The sequence below is a fragment of the Anoplophora glabripennis genome, unplaced genomic scaffold (genome assembly GCF_000390285.2).
Source record: "Anoplophora glabripennis isolate ALB-LARVAE unplaced genomic scaffold, Agla_2.0 scaffold394, whole genome shotgun sequence".
In the NCBI taxonomy this organism is placed as follows: domain Eukaryota; kingdom Metazoa; phylum Arthropoda; class Insecta; order Coleoptera; family Cerambycidae; genus Anoplophora; species Anoplophora glabripennis.
In genome coordinates, this window is record NW_019417078.1 from 222,344 (window position 1) to 242,706 (window position 20,363).

At 34.2% G+C, this 20,363-nt stretch overlaps 1 protein-coding gene across 3 annotated transcripts in view; it reads left to right on the plus strand.

The window, feature by feature from the left end:
- Window positions 1-20,363, plus strand: part of LOC108908180 (peroxisomal N(1)-acetyl-spermine/spermidine oxidase-like) — a 173,932-nt gene that overhangs the window by 76,454 nt on the left and 77,115 nt on the right. The window contains exon 6 of one of the 3 annotated variants that reach the window (XM_018712115.1): window positions 11,511-11,839. The exons of the other annotated variants lie outside the window; for them this stretch is intronic. Coding sequence (XP_018567631.1) covers window positions 11,511-11,745 — 235 coding nt within the window. The 3' untranslated portion in view covers window positions 11,746-11,839. Of the gene's footprint in view, window positions 1-11,510; window positions 11,840-20,363 lie in introns of those variants that run through there. 3 annotated transcript variants of the gene reach the window in all.

Consider the following 20,363-nt stretch of genomic DNA (forward strand, 5'->3'; position numbering starts at 1 on the left):
GACCGTTTTGTCAGGGTTTACTGACAGTGCCTGCCCCTTACACCAGTCATCTATCCATTTCAAAGCATCTTTCATGAGTTCTGAAACGATAATATTATGATTCCCGACTATGAGAACGACTAAGTCGTCCGCATAGCCTTGTGCATAAAATCCCTTTCGAATAAGGCCCTCCAGTGCGCCGTCCACCACTAATCCCCATAACAAGGGAGACAGTATGCCTCTCTGGGGGAAGCCCTGGCCTACCTTACACTTGGATGTCTCTCCCGAAAGGGTAGCTGTTACTGTCAGGTTTCTCAACAGAGATCTATCCAATGACACAAGATATAGATATTTTGCTTCCCTGGAAAGCCTAATACACCTCTCCCCTATTATAGGTTCAAAGAGTCCAATCAAATTCCTTCTCCTGGTGAAGGGTACTACGATCATTTTGTCAGGGTTTACTGACAGTGCCTGCCCCTTACACCAGTCATCTATCCATTTCAAAGCCTCTTTCATGAGTTTTGAAACGATAATATTATGTTCCCCGACCATGAGAACGACTAAGTCGTCCGCATAGCCTTGTGTATAAAATCCCTTTCGATTAAGGCCCTCCAGTGCGCCGTCCACCACTAATCCCCATAACAAGGGAGACAGTACGCCTCCCTGGGGGCAGCCCCGGCCTACCTTACACTTGGATGTCTCTCCCGAAAGGGTAGCTGTTACTGTCCGGTTTCTCAACATGGTATCTATCCAACGTCATAAAGTGTCATCAAGGCCCCTGTTGCGAACTGCCGAATTAATAGATTCGAAAGGTGTATTATGAAATGCCCCTTTAATATCTAAAAAAGCTGCCAAAGCTAGATTTTTGTCGTCCATCGCCCTCCCTATTCTAGAGACTAGGCTATGAAGGGCTGTGTCGACTGATCTGTCTGCCTGATAGGCGTATGTGACTTGTGTAGACGATTTGCCCTCAACACCCCGTTCCTTATATACCTATCAACTATTCTCTCCAACGTTTTCAGGAGGAAAGATCGGGCGATATGCATACGATGGACGCCCTCCATGCTCGTTGCTCGCTGTATGTTAATCATCAATTTAAACCAATCGGTTTTATATTAAAGGTGTTTATGTTACACAAATAACAAGTAGTATTTTGTTATTCGGAAATAAATGAATCATCAATTTTAAAATCCAGTATAGTGATGCTGATGAATGAAATACAATAACTGGAACCGTTGTTCACAATGCTGTACGAAAATTATTTTCCAATTTTAGTTCCCTGCCATTATTTTATATAAAAAGCTTTTTATTGGCCTGAGCCTTTAGTTTTTATTTTGTTTCATTTTGTTCTAGTTTGTTCATGGATTTGCATGGAAAGTGTGTTAAATAATGGAAATAGTTGTTATAACAGCTATTGAGCACGCCACATGTAATAGTGAATGTATAATACATTTTAAGAATTGTTTTTTTTTGTGCAAATCATGGCTAGAAAAAAATACAGAATAGGGAATTTTTTTTCTGTAAAATTATGTAGGTACCTCTCTATTTCTTAACAGCTAAATATCAACACATGCAGCTCAAACTGAAATGATTGATTTTGACTTTTTATATTAATTTATTTTCTCATTTAAAATGAAAAATACCGGGGGTATATGGCATCTTCAGAGTAAAAAGTGATATCTTTCTGCGGCTTTTGAAAAACTGTTTCCAGCAGTTTGTTACAGGCGTCTTAAATTTTCGTTGGAACGTACTGTAATTAGTTTTTCTTCTAAGGACTTCTCGTCTGTTGAGACGGTGCAATGACTGGCACCAGTGGCATGTTCATCGCTGACAATATTACTTTTTTTTTTTTCAAAGGGAGTTAAATAATGCAAATATTACCTTTACGAATATTTGAGGTACATCTTTTTTTCTCATCGTTATCAAAAAATAATATGTTTGAATAGGGCAAAGTTCAACAAATTTAGCAATATCGGTCTGAAACCACATTCCGTTTCCAGCTTTTGACGAGAACGGTCGTGTCCACGTGGTGTAGCAAGTGTTAGATAACAAGTAGTTTAAAATATTTATATAGTTTATGGACTAAAATCTATATTAGTGTTAAAGTTTAGTGATTAGTAAATAGTATAGTGTAGTGTAGTGTTAAAACAGAATGAGTGCAGCCCGGGGGGGGGGGGCGACCCCCCTGATAAAAATGATATTAATATGGACATGGATTTTTTGGAAAATAGTAGCGAAGCAGCCCTAAAAGGAGCAAGTCTAAGTGCAAAAACCAAGGTGGTATCAAATTTAATTAATAATTTTGGCCAACCGCGAGGTAACTCGTCACCTACAAATACATCCTCAACTGAATAGGTAACGATAACAATAGAAAAACGAACGGAACGTCCAAATTATACATACAAGCAATCAGATATAGGCCCTTTTCATGTATATGCAGAAAATAATACTCCAGACTTTAAAGGTAAATTAAACGCGGTTAAGGTAGGTGAAATAATCTTAAATGCAATCCCAGAGCTAGACAATAAAATTAGAAAAATCGAATCCATTGGCAGGAACAGGGTACGAATATCATTCAGAACCTACGATGCAGCAAATAAATTAATCTCTTCAAAAAGTTTTATGAGAATATACAATTTAGATTTTTATATTCCTAAATTTGTTTTATTTAGACAAGGAGTGATAAGAATCCATGAAGAATATTCTAACGACTACCTTAAGGATAGAATAAAACAATCCGATTTACACTGTAAATTTGAAGTAGAAAGCGTAAGAAGAATCAATAAAAAAGTAGTCGAAAACAACGAAATAAAATATAATCCCACGAAAACGGTTGTTATTAGCTTTTTGTCACAAGAATTGCCTAAATACGTTGCCATCAATCATGTTAGATTTACAGTTGAACCTTACGTTCGAAGAGTCATATTATGTAACAACTGTTTTCGTTTCGGGCATATGGGAGCTCAATGTCGAAGCAAGGTTAGATGTGTTAAATGTAAAGAAGACCATAGTTCCGATTCTTGTACAAATTTAAATCACAATCCCCAATGTTTTCATTGTAAGGGAAATCATTATACGAATCAAATTAAGGATTGTCCAGAATTTAAGCGGCAAAAAGACATTAAGAAATATATGGCTCAAGCAAATGTCTCATACAAAGAGGCGGAAAAGTTCATCCCTAAAATAACATACGCTTCTGTTCTGGCCAATCCACAACCCGACTTTACCTTGCAAACAATTCAATTGCCTAAAACAAATTCATCGATTACACGTACCCCTAATAGATTCACCACCATCATTAATTCTCCAATCAAAAGAATAAGACCTAATTCCCCGGATATTACGGAAATGCAAAGAAATGAAATAATTACACCAGTTCCTCTTACTCTCACCCCAGGTGGTGTCCTAAGTAACCCTATATATTACTCAAACATCAACGATAAAGCTGATCAACCTGATCATTTACAGACGGAAAATGAAGTAAACAAAAAAATAGTAGATTTGGTTCTAGCGGTAATAAATTCAATCAAACAAAAAAACTTGAATGAAATACAAGAAACCGATATACTCGATTTAATTCATAATCAAATTAAATCTTATCGATAAATATCCTTGGAATTCCAGGGGATTCTCTTTAACTGTCTTTCGTCATGTTTGTATTACTTTTAAAATTCCCGGATAATAATAAAATGGATAACTTAGTAATATGCCAATGGAATTGTAGATCAGCTATTGCAAATAAGGGTAATTTAGAGAATTTGCTGGTAACTAAGGGAGTCAATGTTGCTTTTTTGTCAGAAACTTGGTTCAAACCAAACGTATATACTAGTTTTAAGGGTTTTAATAATATTCATGTTGATCGCCAAGATGGGAAAGGAGGTGTAGCTATTCTCGTAAAACATAACATAAGATATTCGGAAATCTCATTAACAACCAATAATAAAATTATGCAAGTTTGCATTACAATAGATTTATGTGAAAACAAAAAACTAACTCTAGTCTCGGTATATGTAACTCCTCAAACCAAAATTAGTTTTAATGAATGGAATGGATTCTTTCAATCTATTCCAAAACCATGCATTATTGGAGGCGACTTTAATTCTCACCATGTAGCATGGGGGGATGAAGTTACAGATACCTACGGGAGTACACTATCGGAGGCAATTGATAACAGTAATCTAGTATGCCTAAATGATGGTACACCCACATGCATAGGTAACTATCGCCAAAGAGACAGTGCTATCGATCTTACCATATGCTCACCACAATTAATTCACAACTTAGGGTGGTACCCCTTAGAAGACACCTATGGCTCGAACCATATTCCGATCATTATAAACTGTCAAATTAGTCCTCAGTTCATTGAAACTAAGTATAGTCGAAAATGGAACACAAAAAAAGCAAACTGGAACAACTTTTATTCAAAATGTTTAGAATTGTCAAATAATTTGAAACATGTTAATTATAAAAATTATATCGAAGTGATCAATCACTCTGCAGAGGATACTATCCCACAGTTCAAAAATAGTACCCTTGGTAAAAAACATGGCAAGTCATGGTGGAATGATAAATGCGAGGATGCGGTTAAAAAAAGAAAAGATAGTTTTAAGCGTTATAAAAACAATCCTAACTTAATGAACATCTTGGATTATAAAAGATGCGATGCAATTGCAAAAAAAATAATAAAAGAGGCGAAAAGAGAAAGTTGGAGACATTATTGTTCAAGTTTAAACAAAAATGTTCCATTAAAGAAAGTCTGGCATCAACTAAATAAATTCATCAATAGGCCTCAAAGAAATGTTAAAATAATAGATTCTTCTGCAGAGTGGTTGGACAGCTTTTTTAATAAACTAACTCCATCATTTGTACCTCCTCAAACTCCATTTTTAGGAGTCGATGTTTATGAATCAAATATCTTGTTAAGATCGTTTACCTTTACCGAGTTAAATAGAGCAATAAAACAGAATAGTAATAGTGCACCAGGCAAGGATCAATTACAATATTCAATGTTATTTCATCTTCCTCTTCATATGAAGCAAATACTTTTAAGTATATTTAACAACATCTATTTAGGAAAGACCTCTATCCCTTCAGAATGGCGTGACTACATTGTAATACCGATATTAAAACCAAACAAACCCGACGATAATCCTAATTCTTACCGCCCAATTGCGTTGTCTTCCTGCGTGCTGAAAACATATGAACGAATATTAAAAGGCAGATTAGAGCATTGGCTAGAAAACAAAAACTTCTTTCCAAAATCTCAATTCGGCTTCAGGAAAGGATCGTCAACCCAGGATAATTTAGCCAGTTTAGTGTCGGATATCCAAATAGGGTTTTCAAAAAAGGAGTGCACCAGTATAGTGTTTTTAGATATTACAGGAGCATACGACAACGTGGATTGCAATATATTAGCGACAAAAATGTTCCAAATCGGTCTTCCTAATAAACTTATATCTCATATTTATCAACTTTACAACTCAAGAAACGTCTATGTGAGAACAAGTGATGGTTTAATGGGACCAAGAAAAGCTTCTGTAGGGTTACCTCAAGGCAGCATATTAAGTCCTCTGTTGTATATTATATATACACATGATTTTGAACAACAGTTTTCTAACACTCAATTTAAGGTATACCAATTTGCAGATGATTATGCCATTCAAACACAAGGTAAAAAAGTAGACGATTGTCACCAAGCACTGGATGAAGCATTAACACTCGCAACAAAATGGTTTATAAATAATGGTTCACCAATATCTGAAGAAAAGTCATCTATATGCACCTTTACAAGATCACGTTACCAACCACCTAATTATATAAAACTTTCCAAACTTAACCTTAAATATAAAACCTCAGTGAAATATTTAGGTGTAATACTAGATAAGAAGTTAAACTGGAAAGACCATATAAATCTACTATGTAAAAGAAGCGAAAACGCACTCAATATTCTTCGCACATTTAGCCACAAAAAATGGGGAGCTGACCCCAATATATGTCTCTTATTCTATAGGTCCTTAATTAGATCCATTTGTGACTATGGTTGTATCTTATACGGGACAGCTAACCGGATTCATCTACAAAAAATTGAACAACTAAAAAATAAAGCACTTCGACTATCCATCGGTTACCTGAGAAGCACTCCAATTAATATCATGGAAGTAGAATGTATTGAACCACCACTTCAGCTTAGAAGAGAAATGTTGCGCGATAGACTTCTATTAAAACAGTTAGCTAGGAATAATGAATTACTCAACAAAATTCATAATCTGTCTATACTAGGACTTACAAACAGATATTGGCACCATAAGAAATTACCTCATTTAGTAGAGAGTTACCTGTGGATTTCTCAGTTCAAAGAAGAAATATATAAATCGACCAATATTCCCTGTTTTGGTATTGACTACCAAATGTATGAGAGCATACCGAAAATAACATTCATGGATTTTCAAGATAGCGAAAATATAAACAACATTACATTGCAGACGCTCCTAGTTACTAGATGGCAATATCAGGAACATATATTTACAGATGGTTCGGTAATAAACAACGAAACGGCTTGTGCAGTTTGTCACGACAACGATAAAGTTTCCATGCAGTTTAGACTACCATCAAAAGCCAGCATATATACAGCGGAACTTGTAGCTATCAAAGAGGCAATCAAATATTGTCAAAAATATGAACTCAATCGCTATTTCGTCATATTCACGGACAGTAAAAGCGTCACTCAAGCGATCCAAAACGTCAACCCATCAACAAAAACCTCCCATCTCATCACTGAGATTATTAAGATGTACAACGAGTTACGATCACTAAATAAAAACCTGGAAATAGTTTGGATAAAAGGTCACGCGGGAATCACGCAAAATGTACATGTAGATAAACTAGCTAAGGAGGCAACTTTAATCGGAGATCCCATACCTGAATTTAAAATCCCAAGCTCGGATATTAAAAAAATCATTATGGAAAAATTAAAGAACAACTGGAAAAAATACTATCTTGACTACGCTGCAGGAGAGGGTTACAAGAGATTACAGCCTGGAATAAGAAGAAAATCATGGTTCGCAACGGAAACGAATAGGTCTTTCATTCGAATAATTTGCCGTATGAGAAGTTCCCACTGTTTATGCGGGGAATACAAATATAAAATGAAACTTAAAGATAATCCTTACTGTGACTGTGGAGAAATTGACAATTTACAACATTGCTTAATGGAATGCTCAATAAAGAAATCTCAGGTAGACGATCTATTTACCAAATTGGCTGGTACCAAACAAGTTTTGCCAACTAACATTTCTAACCTATTATCATTAGGAAAAATAGATGTATATAAAATTGTATACAATTGTATAAAGAAGAACAACATAATTTTGTAAATAAATATGTAAGGACTTATATTATCAAAAAAAAAATGTATAAATAAAGGAATGATAAATAATAAGAAAAAAGAAGAATAATAATAAAATAAACCTCAATAAAATAAATTAAGACAAAAATTTTAAAAAGAGAACAATAATAACAATAAATATAAATAAGTACGGAGTTATAGTAGTACATATAAAAAAAATACACGGAATCATAGTAGAAACTATAATGACCTTTTTTTGTTACTGTTAAGATGGATGTATTTATTAATCATTGTCAAACAAGAAAGAAAATATAAATCATCGGGCATGTGGTATCTTGTAAAGTTTAGCTCTTAGTGTTCCATTTCTATACTATTTAATTAAGAATCCGTTTGTTCTTTATTTCTTTATATGGCCATAATATAAAAATTGAGTTAAACAAATGAATTAATAAGCAGATCATGACAAGGACTGGCTATTTGGTGATGAACCAGTGCCATTTCAAAACACACACACACACGGTCTGAAACATGCGGAGACGATTTTCTTTTTTGAAGGAGTCAAGAACAGTAATATTACCCTTTAATATGATGGATATTTTAAAAATGCACTAGATGACATTATGAAAGAACGTTGTAAATAAAATAATATAATATTTAATTTCACTTTACCACCACAGAGATAGGCCGTTAATAAAACTAATAAAAAATACGCGCGAATTTACCTACACCGACGATCAAGCCGTTAAAAGAATTTCAACTGAAAGCCGGTAGTGAGACAGCAACAAAGATAAATTTATGCCCACAAAAAACGAGTTAATAAAAGATACCTAGAACAGATGAGTTGCCAGGTTGGCAACGTTGGCACTCATTTAGGAAATTCATAAAGTACAATAATAAATTAACAAGTTGAAACATTTTATTAAAAGAATTTTTGTATATTTGGCGTAATCAACATGTTTTTATAGTAAAACGCATTTAACATAGATGTAGTAAATTATTTATGCCTACAATATTATTCGTTTAATGCCAAGAACTTGCCGTGTGTCTTACTAATATTAATTCTCAGTAGGTATTACAATTTTTTTAAATAATGTTATATTTTAATAGTACCGGATGCTTTTAAAATATAAGGAAATTTAACAATTTAATGTGACAACAATGTTTCTCGCTTGTAGTGGACTTTGCCCTATTCAAACATATCGGTTAGAGTATAGGATCAGCTGCCCAAACTCGCAACTCCAAAAACATCGAAGAACCCGCGTTTTGCTTTTTTTCAGTCAAAATACTTTTTCACAGGATGGATTTTTTTACAGCACAACATTGCTGCTGAATTTGATAACTATTTTGGATATCAGATTTGCTGTTGCATCTTACATTGTTAGAATTACGGGATAGTATTTCCAGAATTTGGGTTTAATTTACACATTTAATACACTAATTTTGTCGCCCAGTTTATATTTGAGCTCATGCTTTAATTTGTTTCTGGAAAGTTGTNGACATTATGAAAGAACGTTGTAAATAAAATAATATAATATTTTATTTCACTTTACCACCACAAAGATAGGCCGTTAATAAAACTAATAAAAAATACGCGCGAATTTACCTACACCGACGACCAAGCCGTTAAGAGAATTTCAACTGAAAGCCGATATTGAGACAGCAACAAAGATAAATTTATGCCCATAAAAAACGAGTTAATAAAAGATAGCTAGAACAGATGGGTCGCCAGGTTGGCAACGTTGCCACTCATTTAGGAAATTCATAAAGTACAATAATAAATTAACAAGTTGAAACATTTTATTAAAAGAATTTTTGTATATATGGCGTAATCAACATGTTTTTATAGTAAAACGCATTTAACATAGAAGTAGCAAATTATTTATGTCTACAATATTATTCATTTAATGCCAAGAACCTGCCGTGTGTCTTACTAATATTAATTCTCAGTAGGTATTACAATATTTTTTTAATAATGTTATATGTTAATAGTACCGGATGTTTTTAAAATATAAGGAAATTTAACAATTTAATGTGACAACAATGTTTCTCGCTTGTAGTGGACTTTGCCCTATTCAAACATATCGGTTAGAGTATAGGATCAGCTGCCCAAACTCGCAACTCCAAAAACATCGAAGAACCCGCGTTTTGCTTTTTTTCAGTCAAAAAACTTTTTCACAGGATGGATTTTTTTACAGCACAACATTGTTGCTGAATTTGATAACTATTTTGGATATCAGATTTGCTGTTGCATCTTACATTGTTAGAATTACGGGATAGTATTTCCAGAATTTGGGTTTAATTTACACATTTAATACACTAATTTTGTCGCCCAGTTTATATTTGAGCTCATGCTTTAATTTGTTTCTGGAAAGTTGTTTTTCGTTTTTTGTTAACACAACACCTTTGATATTATATTTTAATACCTTAATACTCAAGCCTGTCAAATTAATACACTTTTTAATTTCATCAATTAACTTGAATTCAAAGACCTAAATTAGCTGTTTCTTTTTTCTGCTGAAAACTTTGTCACAAGTTTTGTAATTGGAATTATATCAGATAAACAGTTTTTATGATATTTATTTATTTGAAACAGCTTTGAGACTATGTGGAGGCAGTTTACGTTTATAACACCACTTTTATCAACATTTAATTTTATTTCTTCTAGCATTGCTTCCATTGATACACATAAAGAACAGTTAAGGTAAAGTCATATCATGGGAGGGAAAGTGTGAGCTTATGAATTTGTACACATTTAATTAAATCTGTGTACAATACTACTTACTGTTTTGCACAAAGGACCGCGCACTAATTACAAAGTTATGTTTGTCCTCTGGAATAAAGTTTAGATCACAAAAACTCCGGCATATTCATTTATTTTTGGCCACTTTTACTTCTACTCTCTACTCCTCTATTTAGCATTTCTGACAAGTGTATAGATGGAGTAAAAACGTAATACTAATGGCGATGTCACTCATTTTAAGATTTTTTTTTAAGACCTCGCCATCATTTCTACTTATACATCTTGTGTCCCTAGGGAAAGTGGGTTAAAATTTACTTTTATTTAATTTAATTTTTTTTTTTTCGGAGGAGGCTACCCAAAAAGGATAATTTTTTTCTAGAATAGGCCCCCACCAATTTTCAACCTACAGGCCCCCACCACTGTAAATTGGGCACTGCCCATGACCTTAGTGCCACGCGACAGGCCAACCTCAAAAATTGGTTACATGCATCTTTGATCTGTTTCATCGACCAGTTCTCCTCCATCCACGTTTCCGAGGATGATAGATCCCACAAACATAATGTCACGCTACCGATCACTCAAATGCGGATTGGGTTGGTTCTTGGCTGTTGGTTGGAATATTGCGGATGGTGTGACAATATGTTCGTGGACTTTATCTCCCTTGAAAATGGGTGATGAACTAGATGTGGCCGGTGCAATAGGTTACGTATACGTTTAACTCCTCTGCGAGGCAGTTTTTGGCCGGTTTAGGGAGGAAGGGGTTAGGAGTGCGGGTAGTGTGGGCTTTACCTTCCTTGCAGATATATGACATCGCTATCCGCATTCCGTCTTTACTTCATCTACACACGTGTCTAAAAAAGAGAGTAAAATTGGCCAAAAATAGACAAACAAGACGCCAAAAATAACTCAGTAATTCTCAATTTTGACTGAGACCACTTTTTAATGTAGCTGGTTTTAGTAGGTGGTCATTTTAAACTCATATAAGTAGTGATGTCAAACAAGATGTATGAATTATTAAGCATCCAGTGATGTATGATCAAAAATCAGTATTATCAATCAATTCAATTTTAAGGATAAAAAATTAAGCAGAAAATTATAAATTAATATATTTTATATGCCATGAAAACTCACAACGACTGCAGTGAAATTAAACTTATATAGTCATTAATTTACGTAAATTTGTTTGACAAAATCAAGAATAAAACTGTATCAGACATTAATAATAAGAATATATACATTTTAAATGAAATATAATCAGTTATTATTGTAACTTGTAACGTCTCAAGCTACTTCTTTTTTTTATCTACATAAGGAGGCGTATGTATTTTTTTCATGTACCTACTTTTATTATGTATTATTTAGTTGGAACGTTTGCAATTACTGAATTTTACTTGCCATTTCATTTCCGTCTCTACATATTATCTGATATTTATTATTACTTTTCAGATCAAAATGGAGCAGTAACCCTCATTTCTGCGGATCATATGCACACGTTAGCATAGAATCTGAGAATAAAAAAGCTTCTGCCGAAGATCTTGCTAAACCTCTCATATCAGCAAACGGCAAACAGACAGTACTTTTTGCCGGCGAAGCCACAAATCCCTCGAAATTTTCTACGGTCCATGGTGCTATTGAAACTGGTTACAGGGAGGCTGAAAGATTAATAAAAATATACAAGTAAATGTAAATGCGTTCTAGTTCTGTCTTTTTAATAACATAATTATACTTTATTAAACATGTATATAAAAATAAATATAATGAATGCAAACCGCGAATTGTTTTTCATTTTTTAATTCTCATATATTACATATTTTAGTTAATATTATTAGTAGTAGTAAGAAAATATATTCTAGGTTCCCTTGTAATGAACAACTTTCTAGACTTGTAGCAAATAAATAATATTTTCAATTTTGTTTGGAATTTGAAGTCCGTTCTTATTTTGTTTTTGTAATTCTTTGTTGTCAGAACTTATACAGGGTGAGATTTAAGTACGTGGTCAAGGGGTGACTCCTTGAGTGATTCTAAGACGAAAAGTTTATATAAATATAGGTCCGGTACTGCTACGTTTTCAACATACGGGCGTCAAACTTTTTTAAAAAATCGTTTTTTCATAAAAATCTTAATAATCTTTTAGGCGACTTTGTTGCAATTTGGCAGTGTTATTTGTGGTAGAAAGGGGCTAATTTAGCCCTAACTAGATTAACATTATTAATTCCAGTGGCGCCCCGGGGAGCACTTTAACCAATATTTTTGGCAAAAAAAAAGTGCGCTACTGACTTTTTTAAAATTTTTTTCGTGTCTTGCTTCCGTTTTAGGGAGAAAAAAAATAAAAATCAGTTTATTGCTTGTCCCTGGGATAACATAATACAAAATTTAAACTACCAAATCAAAAAGAACAGATACACCCCAGTTTTTGATAGTTTGGTAGTTTTAATATGATTCCCAGTGACATGCAACAAAGTGATTTTTATTTTTTTTATCCAAATAGGGAACAAGATATAAAAAATAATTAAGAGACAAAAATATGTAAGTACTTTTAGTTGCTTAATGGGGAAAAAATTATAAAAGTTTTAAGTGTCTCTGCCTCAATTTTTTTTTGTCAAAAATATTGGTTAAGGTGCCCCCCGGGACGCCACTGGACTTAATTAATTTTACTCTAGGCTAAATTAGCTCCTTTCTACCATAAATAACTGCCAAATTTCAACAAATTCGGCTAAAGGTTTATTAAGATTACGAAAAAACGATATTTTAAAAAAAATTGACACCCTGTATCTTGAAAACGAAGCATTTCCGGACCTATGTTTATATAAACTTTTTGTCTTAGAATCACTCAAAGAATCGCCCCTTGAAGTTTGGCCACGTACTTAAATAACACCCTGTATATCCAGCACTTCTCTCTAGTAATCATGTTCAGTCATTTGTCAAGTGACTTTCGAAAACGATAACTGGAGCATTTCAACCCGCAACAAATTGTCATTGTTGAAATTGGACAGACTGAATCTGACCCTTGTGTACGAGTACTATTTACATAGGTACTGTAAAAATGAACAACTTCAAATCAATTTATTTTTACAAGGATTTAGAAGTATTTAAGAACAACCAACATGTGTTTCGTAAAATAGATACACTAATATTTTTAAAACTTGCAAAAAAAAGAATATTCCTAAATTTAAATAAAATAAAAATTTAACATTAGCCGTGTTATACCTAATGCGCATGCTTGAAAAGGATAGCCTCATACGCAGGTGAGATCTTGTTGACGTCATCGCTGTAGTCATTAGCGGTTAGTAGTTGCTTTTCTGTACTACTATTTGGTTTGTTCTATTTGTAGGTCATGTCTGTAGTAGACAAATTGGAGCAAGGATGGCAAGAGCTACCATGTAATGGCATGTATCTAATCCTTTAGGAACAGGTGCAGGCGCATTTAGATATTTTTATCCATGACTTATAAAAGTCTAAAAGCGTGATATGTTTAGATGAATATTCCCCACAAATTTATTGTATGTAAACTAACACTTTACCTCGACTGTATCGTATATATGTATTTTCCTCTTTTTTTCCTGGCTAGAACTTCTCATATGATAACTGAAAGTTTAGCATCATAAAACATTTTTTATACATAACCAGAGCAAACAGAATTTTCTCCCTTTTCGATGAGCTTCTTTTTAGGCTATTGATTATATCCAAAAAACAGGGTTAAAAGGAACTATGAAGCAATTTTATTGCATGAATTGTTCAAAGGGTCATTTTAGATGAAAAAACCGCGGAATGCTATTAAATTTGACTGATATATGGCCGTTCAAACTTAGCCAATTTTTGCGCGTTTACCCTTACCTAAGTCCACTCCTAACACAAACGAACAATGCAGAGGTCACCTCTGACAAATACCATCTCCAAGAAAGTTGTCGATATGTCCGTTGTATACGATTGTACTAACGACTTTCGAATGATCGGCTGTGATAAATACCACCAATGCGAAAAACAGGTTGTATATGTGAGACACGTACTGACGGATTTCTAGGGGCTGTATTAAACTCCCCTCTGAAAGCTTATGACAAAAAACAAACAACAAGATTCATTCAGGCAGTAAACGTTTAGGCACAGTCCGTAAAAAGCAATAAATAATTATTGTTATGGATGAAAGAACACGTCCATCACTGTTATCTTGGAGTGTTAGTGAATTAAACCTTACAGATTGTACTTCCATTGTATAATTAGATATTTCTATGACAGTGAAATCAAAAATTTTAAATAAATAATCGTTACACTGAAAGCACCATAGATATGTACTAATATTATAAATTTAGTTTACCCATCGAGACAGTAGATAAGTTTTCTCGATTACACAAACACTATAACACATGACATAGTTAACTCTTGAAAAAACTCTCTGTTTTCCGTCTCAAACTTCAAATTAACTTGTAAAGTGAAAATCAAATGTGATGTTTTTTTTTTCACTTTGTCAGTTTTTTTAACATTAACTGTGTCATGTGTTGTAGCGCTTACTATGTGACCGAATAGAAATGCATTCCTTAAGTGTGAAATATCTCTCGTTAAGGTGACCATATCCCTGGCCGAGAAATAGTCAAATTTCTGGCATTTTTTGGTACTGAAATCTTAAAAAGTAAAAGGTGTAGAACAAAAGTAAGCACAAAAATAAAATCCTTGATGTTCTGTTTATTCATTGTTACTATTTAAATTTACTCAAATAAAATAATAACTATAAAAAGCGTTTTGTAAAACATGCGTTTGCTGTTATCCTAACCACACATTTTAAGCATTATTTTCACGTACTTATAAATAAAAGTCAACAATTTTATATGTAGGACTAAGCAAGTAAATATTATAAGAATATTTACATGTGGAGTTGTATATAAAAAAGTTAGTATTTTCGTAGATTTCAGTACCTAAAACTTTGATGGTTTGATCGTTTTTTGCACCTGTTTATTCGTTTTACTCGTCTTTGAAAATACCCAGATGGCATGACATAACATTCCTATTATTTGATAAGCTTTAGATTATTCAGTTATTAAATGTTTGAAATTATTTGTCTTTGCGGAAAACACTATTTAAATACGGCGCCCTTAAGCAAAACTAAATTTATAAAATTAACCCCTTCACTGATCCTTTTGGCGCAAGTGGTTATTTATTAAAATATTTTGGCAGAAATATATGTATAATTAAATAAAAACATTAACAAAAAATTACAATCGAATAGATTATAGTTTATATCATACATTTGGATACGTTCCGGCAGGATATTATCGTTTTTTAAGTCCGTGTGTCGTCGGATTTCACCCAACTTTCGAATCTCACCTACTTAACCGTTTGCAAAGCCTCTACGTACGGAAAGCACAACCGAAAGGATTTGCCGATGCTTAAGGGTATCTAGTGAGAAGATGTTGAGCGAAAATCGAAATTTTCAACTGTGTTTCGAATCCTACAACCGAAATTGTTCATAGAACTGCAACGCACTCCAAACACCTCAAGCCACAACAAAGATCTCCAGTTTTAATTTTTTTTTCCTGGAAAACACCAGGAATGCCATTAATTCGAGCTAAGATACGAGACCAAGTTGTCTTACATAAATCTAAAATATAGTCAGATTTCGCGACGCGGCTAGTCAACAGCCACGAAACCCCCAATTGCCTGAAGAGGCTAAATATCAGAATCCATACCGAAAAACAGTAACCGAGAATTGGCGGGATCGAATGTTGAATCTGGTATCTTTCAGTTCTGTAGCCAGGGTAGAAGTATCTGGCCAATGTGTGTACATGATCTCAATTCAAGCATATTCGTCGTCTCTCGATACCTTGAAGTCGTCCTTGTTTATTTGGAGACAAATAAGTCTCAAGGCTATATTCAGGGTTCCACACGGCAGTCCAAAGAACCTGAAAACTTATATACAGTTTTTTCTGAATCCGTTATCGATATTTTATAAAAATTTGCAATAATTTTTTTATTTTTTGAATTTGTGGATTCCAGTATCTTCTCTTGAGATTTTCCTATGCGCAAGCAGAAGTAGCGAATATCTCAGCTTACAAGACGATGGCAGACCTTCCGGGGGATAAAATAAGTGCATTTCTGGTCGACAGATACCCACCTCTGAGTCCTCGTCTGTATTGGGTTGGCAAGCCGAGCTTCCCTGTCTGGATTATCTACTTTGAATTCTTTGAAAAAAATGTAGGTAAGGGATATCTTGTCGCTTCAAGAATCTCTAGTAATTCCTTAAGGACAAACGTGTGTCATCCATCCTCAACATGTTCTCGACAGAGTTCCCATTGCTTAAGCCTATATCACATTCAACCACAAAGTGTGGTTTTAGAAGTGGCAGAAAAGCCTCCAAAGCCTCTGTTAGAGCTGTGCGTATCGCTCTAGTCAAGCTAAAACATGCTAGACGTTGTAGTTTACTTAAGCGATATTAGCCGATTATCTTTCGCTTTCTGGTGAAGAGAACTAGATCGATTTTGGATGAATTTACTCATGGTCCCTGATCCCTGTGCTCTATTGTGTTTAGGGGCTCTTTCACTCCAATAAAGATATCATTTAAAAAAAAAAACAGAATGATTTTTTCAGGGTTGCTTGGGGACTGCCTCCTGAGTATCCAACCAAAAGATCATACTCGAACTTCTGGTACGACTTGCGCTATGGGATGGTTTCCTAAACATTTTTAAAGCAAAATAACCTTAATAAAAGTTGCAGAGGATCAAATTCTGAACAACTTTTTCTTATAAATGTTTTTTGTATGCGTAATACTTAACGAGTTACTGCGCATTATATGAAAAATAATGCGCACACTGCAGCGGTGGTCTTGTAAACATCTTTTTAAAAAGAATTGGCAACAGTAGGTGTTCAAGCAGTCTTAGGCTGTGATATGTTATCTGACAGACTGCATCCAGTTCATGTTTAGTTTTCATTCATTTATTCAAGAAATTGTTGCAAACATTCGAAAAAAATAGCTGAACGTATACTGTTTATAAATGCGTTCAGTGGATGCGACACCACATCGACTCCATTCGGTTTTGGCAAAGCCAAATTTGTAGCAGCACTAGTAGTATTAGAGATACAAAGCAATTTTATAAAGAAAAGTTGTTCAGAATTTGATCATCTACAACTTTTATAAAGTTCATTTTTTTGTAAAAACCTGTTTACAAGACCACCCTTGCGGCGTGCCCAATTGTTGTCACATAATGCGTAGTACCTCGTTAAGTATTATAAATAAAAAAAAAATTATAAGGAATTGTTGTTCAGAATTTGATTATTAAGGTTATTTTGCTCTAAAAAAGTGTTTAGGAAACCACCCCATAGCGCAAGTCGTACCAGGAGTTCGAGTGTGATCTTTTGCTTGAATACTCACGAAGCAGTCCCCAAACAACCTTGAAAAAATCATCCTGTTCGGAATTTTTTTTTTTTCGGTCTCTATAAGCCGAGCACAACTTCATTGGATTATTTGAGTGAGCTCATTAAGAACGCCTGGATATTTCCCAATAATATGTATGGATCGGTCATTAATATTGAATCCCTCTTATTGAGCCCTTAGAGGAGTCCGTCGTGCATACACCACCACAGCAATGGACAAACATACGTCACCCTACAGAGATCGTCAGCCTACAGTCGTCCTAACTACGACCTGATATAAATTTGATGGTAAGAAAACACAGCCCCTATCCATCTGACTACCGTAGAAAATAAGGCCTCAGCTGTTCTGGATGAAGTCATAAGAAGTGCTATGGAATGTTATCTCCAAGAAGGTCCCAATTAAATGAAACCAAGAAAGGGGTAAATTAATTAATTTAGTTTATTGCATCGAGGCGGAAATATGTGATTTGCCTCTACATTCAGTAGACAGTGAATTCAATAGAAGAATGAGTAATATTAAATAATTTTAATAAAAAATTAAACAGCATATAAATATGATGATTCGAAAGGCACTCGGTAGATTACTGATCACGGTTTTTTAATCTGAAAATAATATTTAAGTATTCTGTCATATTCGAGTACCTATTACAAATAAATATATTTTTGTTTTTATTGCATTTTAAGTCTCTTTCCGAGATGACTAAAATATTCCAAAACTAATGACTAATCTACAATATTCGAATTGGAATTAAAGGTGATATGACAAGTACTTAATGTCAGTTTCTAATTTTTCATTTATTCCCTCTTTTCAAAATTGTTCCCTAAATTTTCCAACAGAAAGATAACACCCTCTATGTATTTATTTTTAATATAAACAGTCACATGTTGGTGATCAAAAAGCATAAAATATGGAATATAACGAGCGTTCAAATAAAAACGTGGTCAAGTTGGTTATGAAAATTTGGACGTAGGGCGTAGCGTATAGCAAATGAACTTAAACGTCATCTGTCAAAGCGCTATATCGCCGCTATCAATTTGAATATTTTCGAAAAAGCGTTTAAAATGGTGTTTTCTCAAGAATCATAGAGTCCTACTTTAGAAATGGACGCAAGGTTGATGGAATATGGAAGTATTCTATTGAGGAATGTTTCATAGAATTTCAAAATCAATTTCCCGGCGTTGTTGAGTACAAAATTTTTCAAAGTGCAGTTCAGCGTTGTATTAATGTTTTTCGTGAAACGGGCAGTGTAACAAGAAAAGAAGGAAGCGGCCGACCTAAAAAGCGGACTGAAGAATTAAAAGAAAATGTCCAACAAATAATGGAAAATGCGCCAAGAACTTCTGTACGTGTTTTATCACAAATGGTGGGAGTATCAGTCGATACTTGCCACACAGTGTTAAAAAAAGATTTGCGTTTGTTCTCCTATCGTTTAACTTGTCAGCAAGAACTTCATGAAGTTGATTTTCCGCGACGGGCTGTATTTTGTGAACGGTTTTTAAACAACTACGGTGAACTTCATAATATCACCTTTTCTTCTGATAAAGCCTGGTTTCATTTAAGTGGTTACGTAAACTCACAGAATATGAGAATGTGGTCTTCTGAAAAACCATATAACTTTTTTGTCGAGGGCCCTATACACGCTCAAAAAATTGAAGTTGGTGTGCTCTCAATCGAAGGAGGATTTATGGACCTATTTTTTTTAATGGTACTCTTACTGCGCAAAGGTATAGAGAAGAAATTATCGCTCCTTTTGTTAACCAGCTGGAAGAAAACGAAATTACAAACTTTTACTTTCAACAAGATGGCGCAAGGGCACATACGGCAGGCGAGACGATGAATATGTTGAGGGAAGTTTTCCAAAATCGACTAATAAGTCTCAATGCTGAACATGAATTTCCACCGAGGTCATGTGATATTACGCCGTGTGATTTCTTTTTGTGGCCTTACCACACTATTTTTGAACTGCCTATTCCTGATTTAAACCATCTGCAGGCTCGACTTATAGACAAGATTCGTGAAATTAACAATACTCCGAGCATCTTAGAAAATGTCTTTAATTCTTTGAGGAACAGGTGTGAAAAGTGCTTCGAACAAGGAGTGGGACACTTTCAGCAGCTGCTTTAATTTTATTGTTATAACAAGGAGGGGGACACTTTCCGCAGCTCCTTTAATTGCTTGTTATTGTTATCACGATTATTCTTTAAAATAAAGTTATATAGTCATTAACGTTATTGAAACTGACAGCTGCTATACAGCTCGTTGAGAAATGAGGTTAAGTTGGTCGCTATAAGCTACTCCCTACGTCCAATGTGTCAGAGCCAACTTCGACCACGTTTTTATTTGAACGCTCGTTATTAGGGGAAAGCATTGGACGCCAGCTGGGTAAAATTTATAGGGTTATATACAACAAAGCTACATCTTTGATCCCTTCATTACTTATTAATACATATTTAACTTCAGTCGTATATTTTAAGAGTATCATTAGAATAAGTTTTCTTTCAATAATGTTTGAGAAATAAAAATGTTAAGAAATGTCTACTTTTTACTCGAAATAAAATAAATTTGAACATATTATATCATTATTTGGGTATGTTTTTAGTAATAAAATTTGGAATAACCAATAAGGCAAAAGTTCCTGTAGCAAAATTTGTATTGCATTTTTACTATTTCTCCCTACGGTTAGAGATGTCGTATGTAAAGCTGCTTGACTCAGTTCAAGTTCAAGTCAAGTAATAGCGGTCGAATGTCAATGAAGTAATGTAGTCGTACCTCAGGTAGTGGAAATAGGAAACTTTACATAAACAAAAAAAAAACCGCGCCAGCGTACAGAACGTTTGTACGTTGAAGCAAAACAGTGTTTGTCACATCAGAACCACATAATAATAAAATATTCAAATCTAGCACCGCATCTTCCGCATTGTTTTCCTGCAAACTTCACC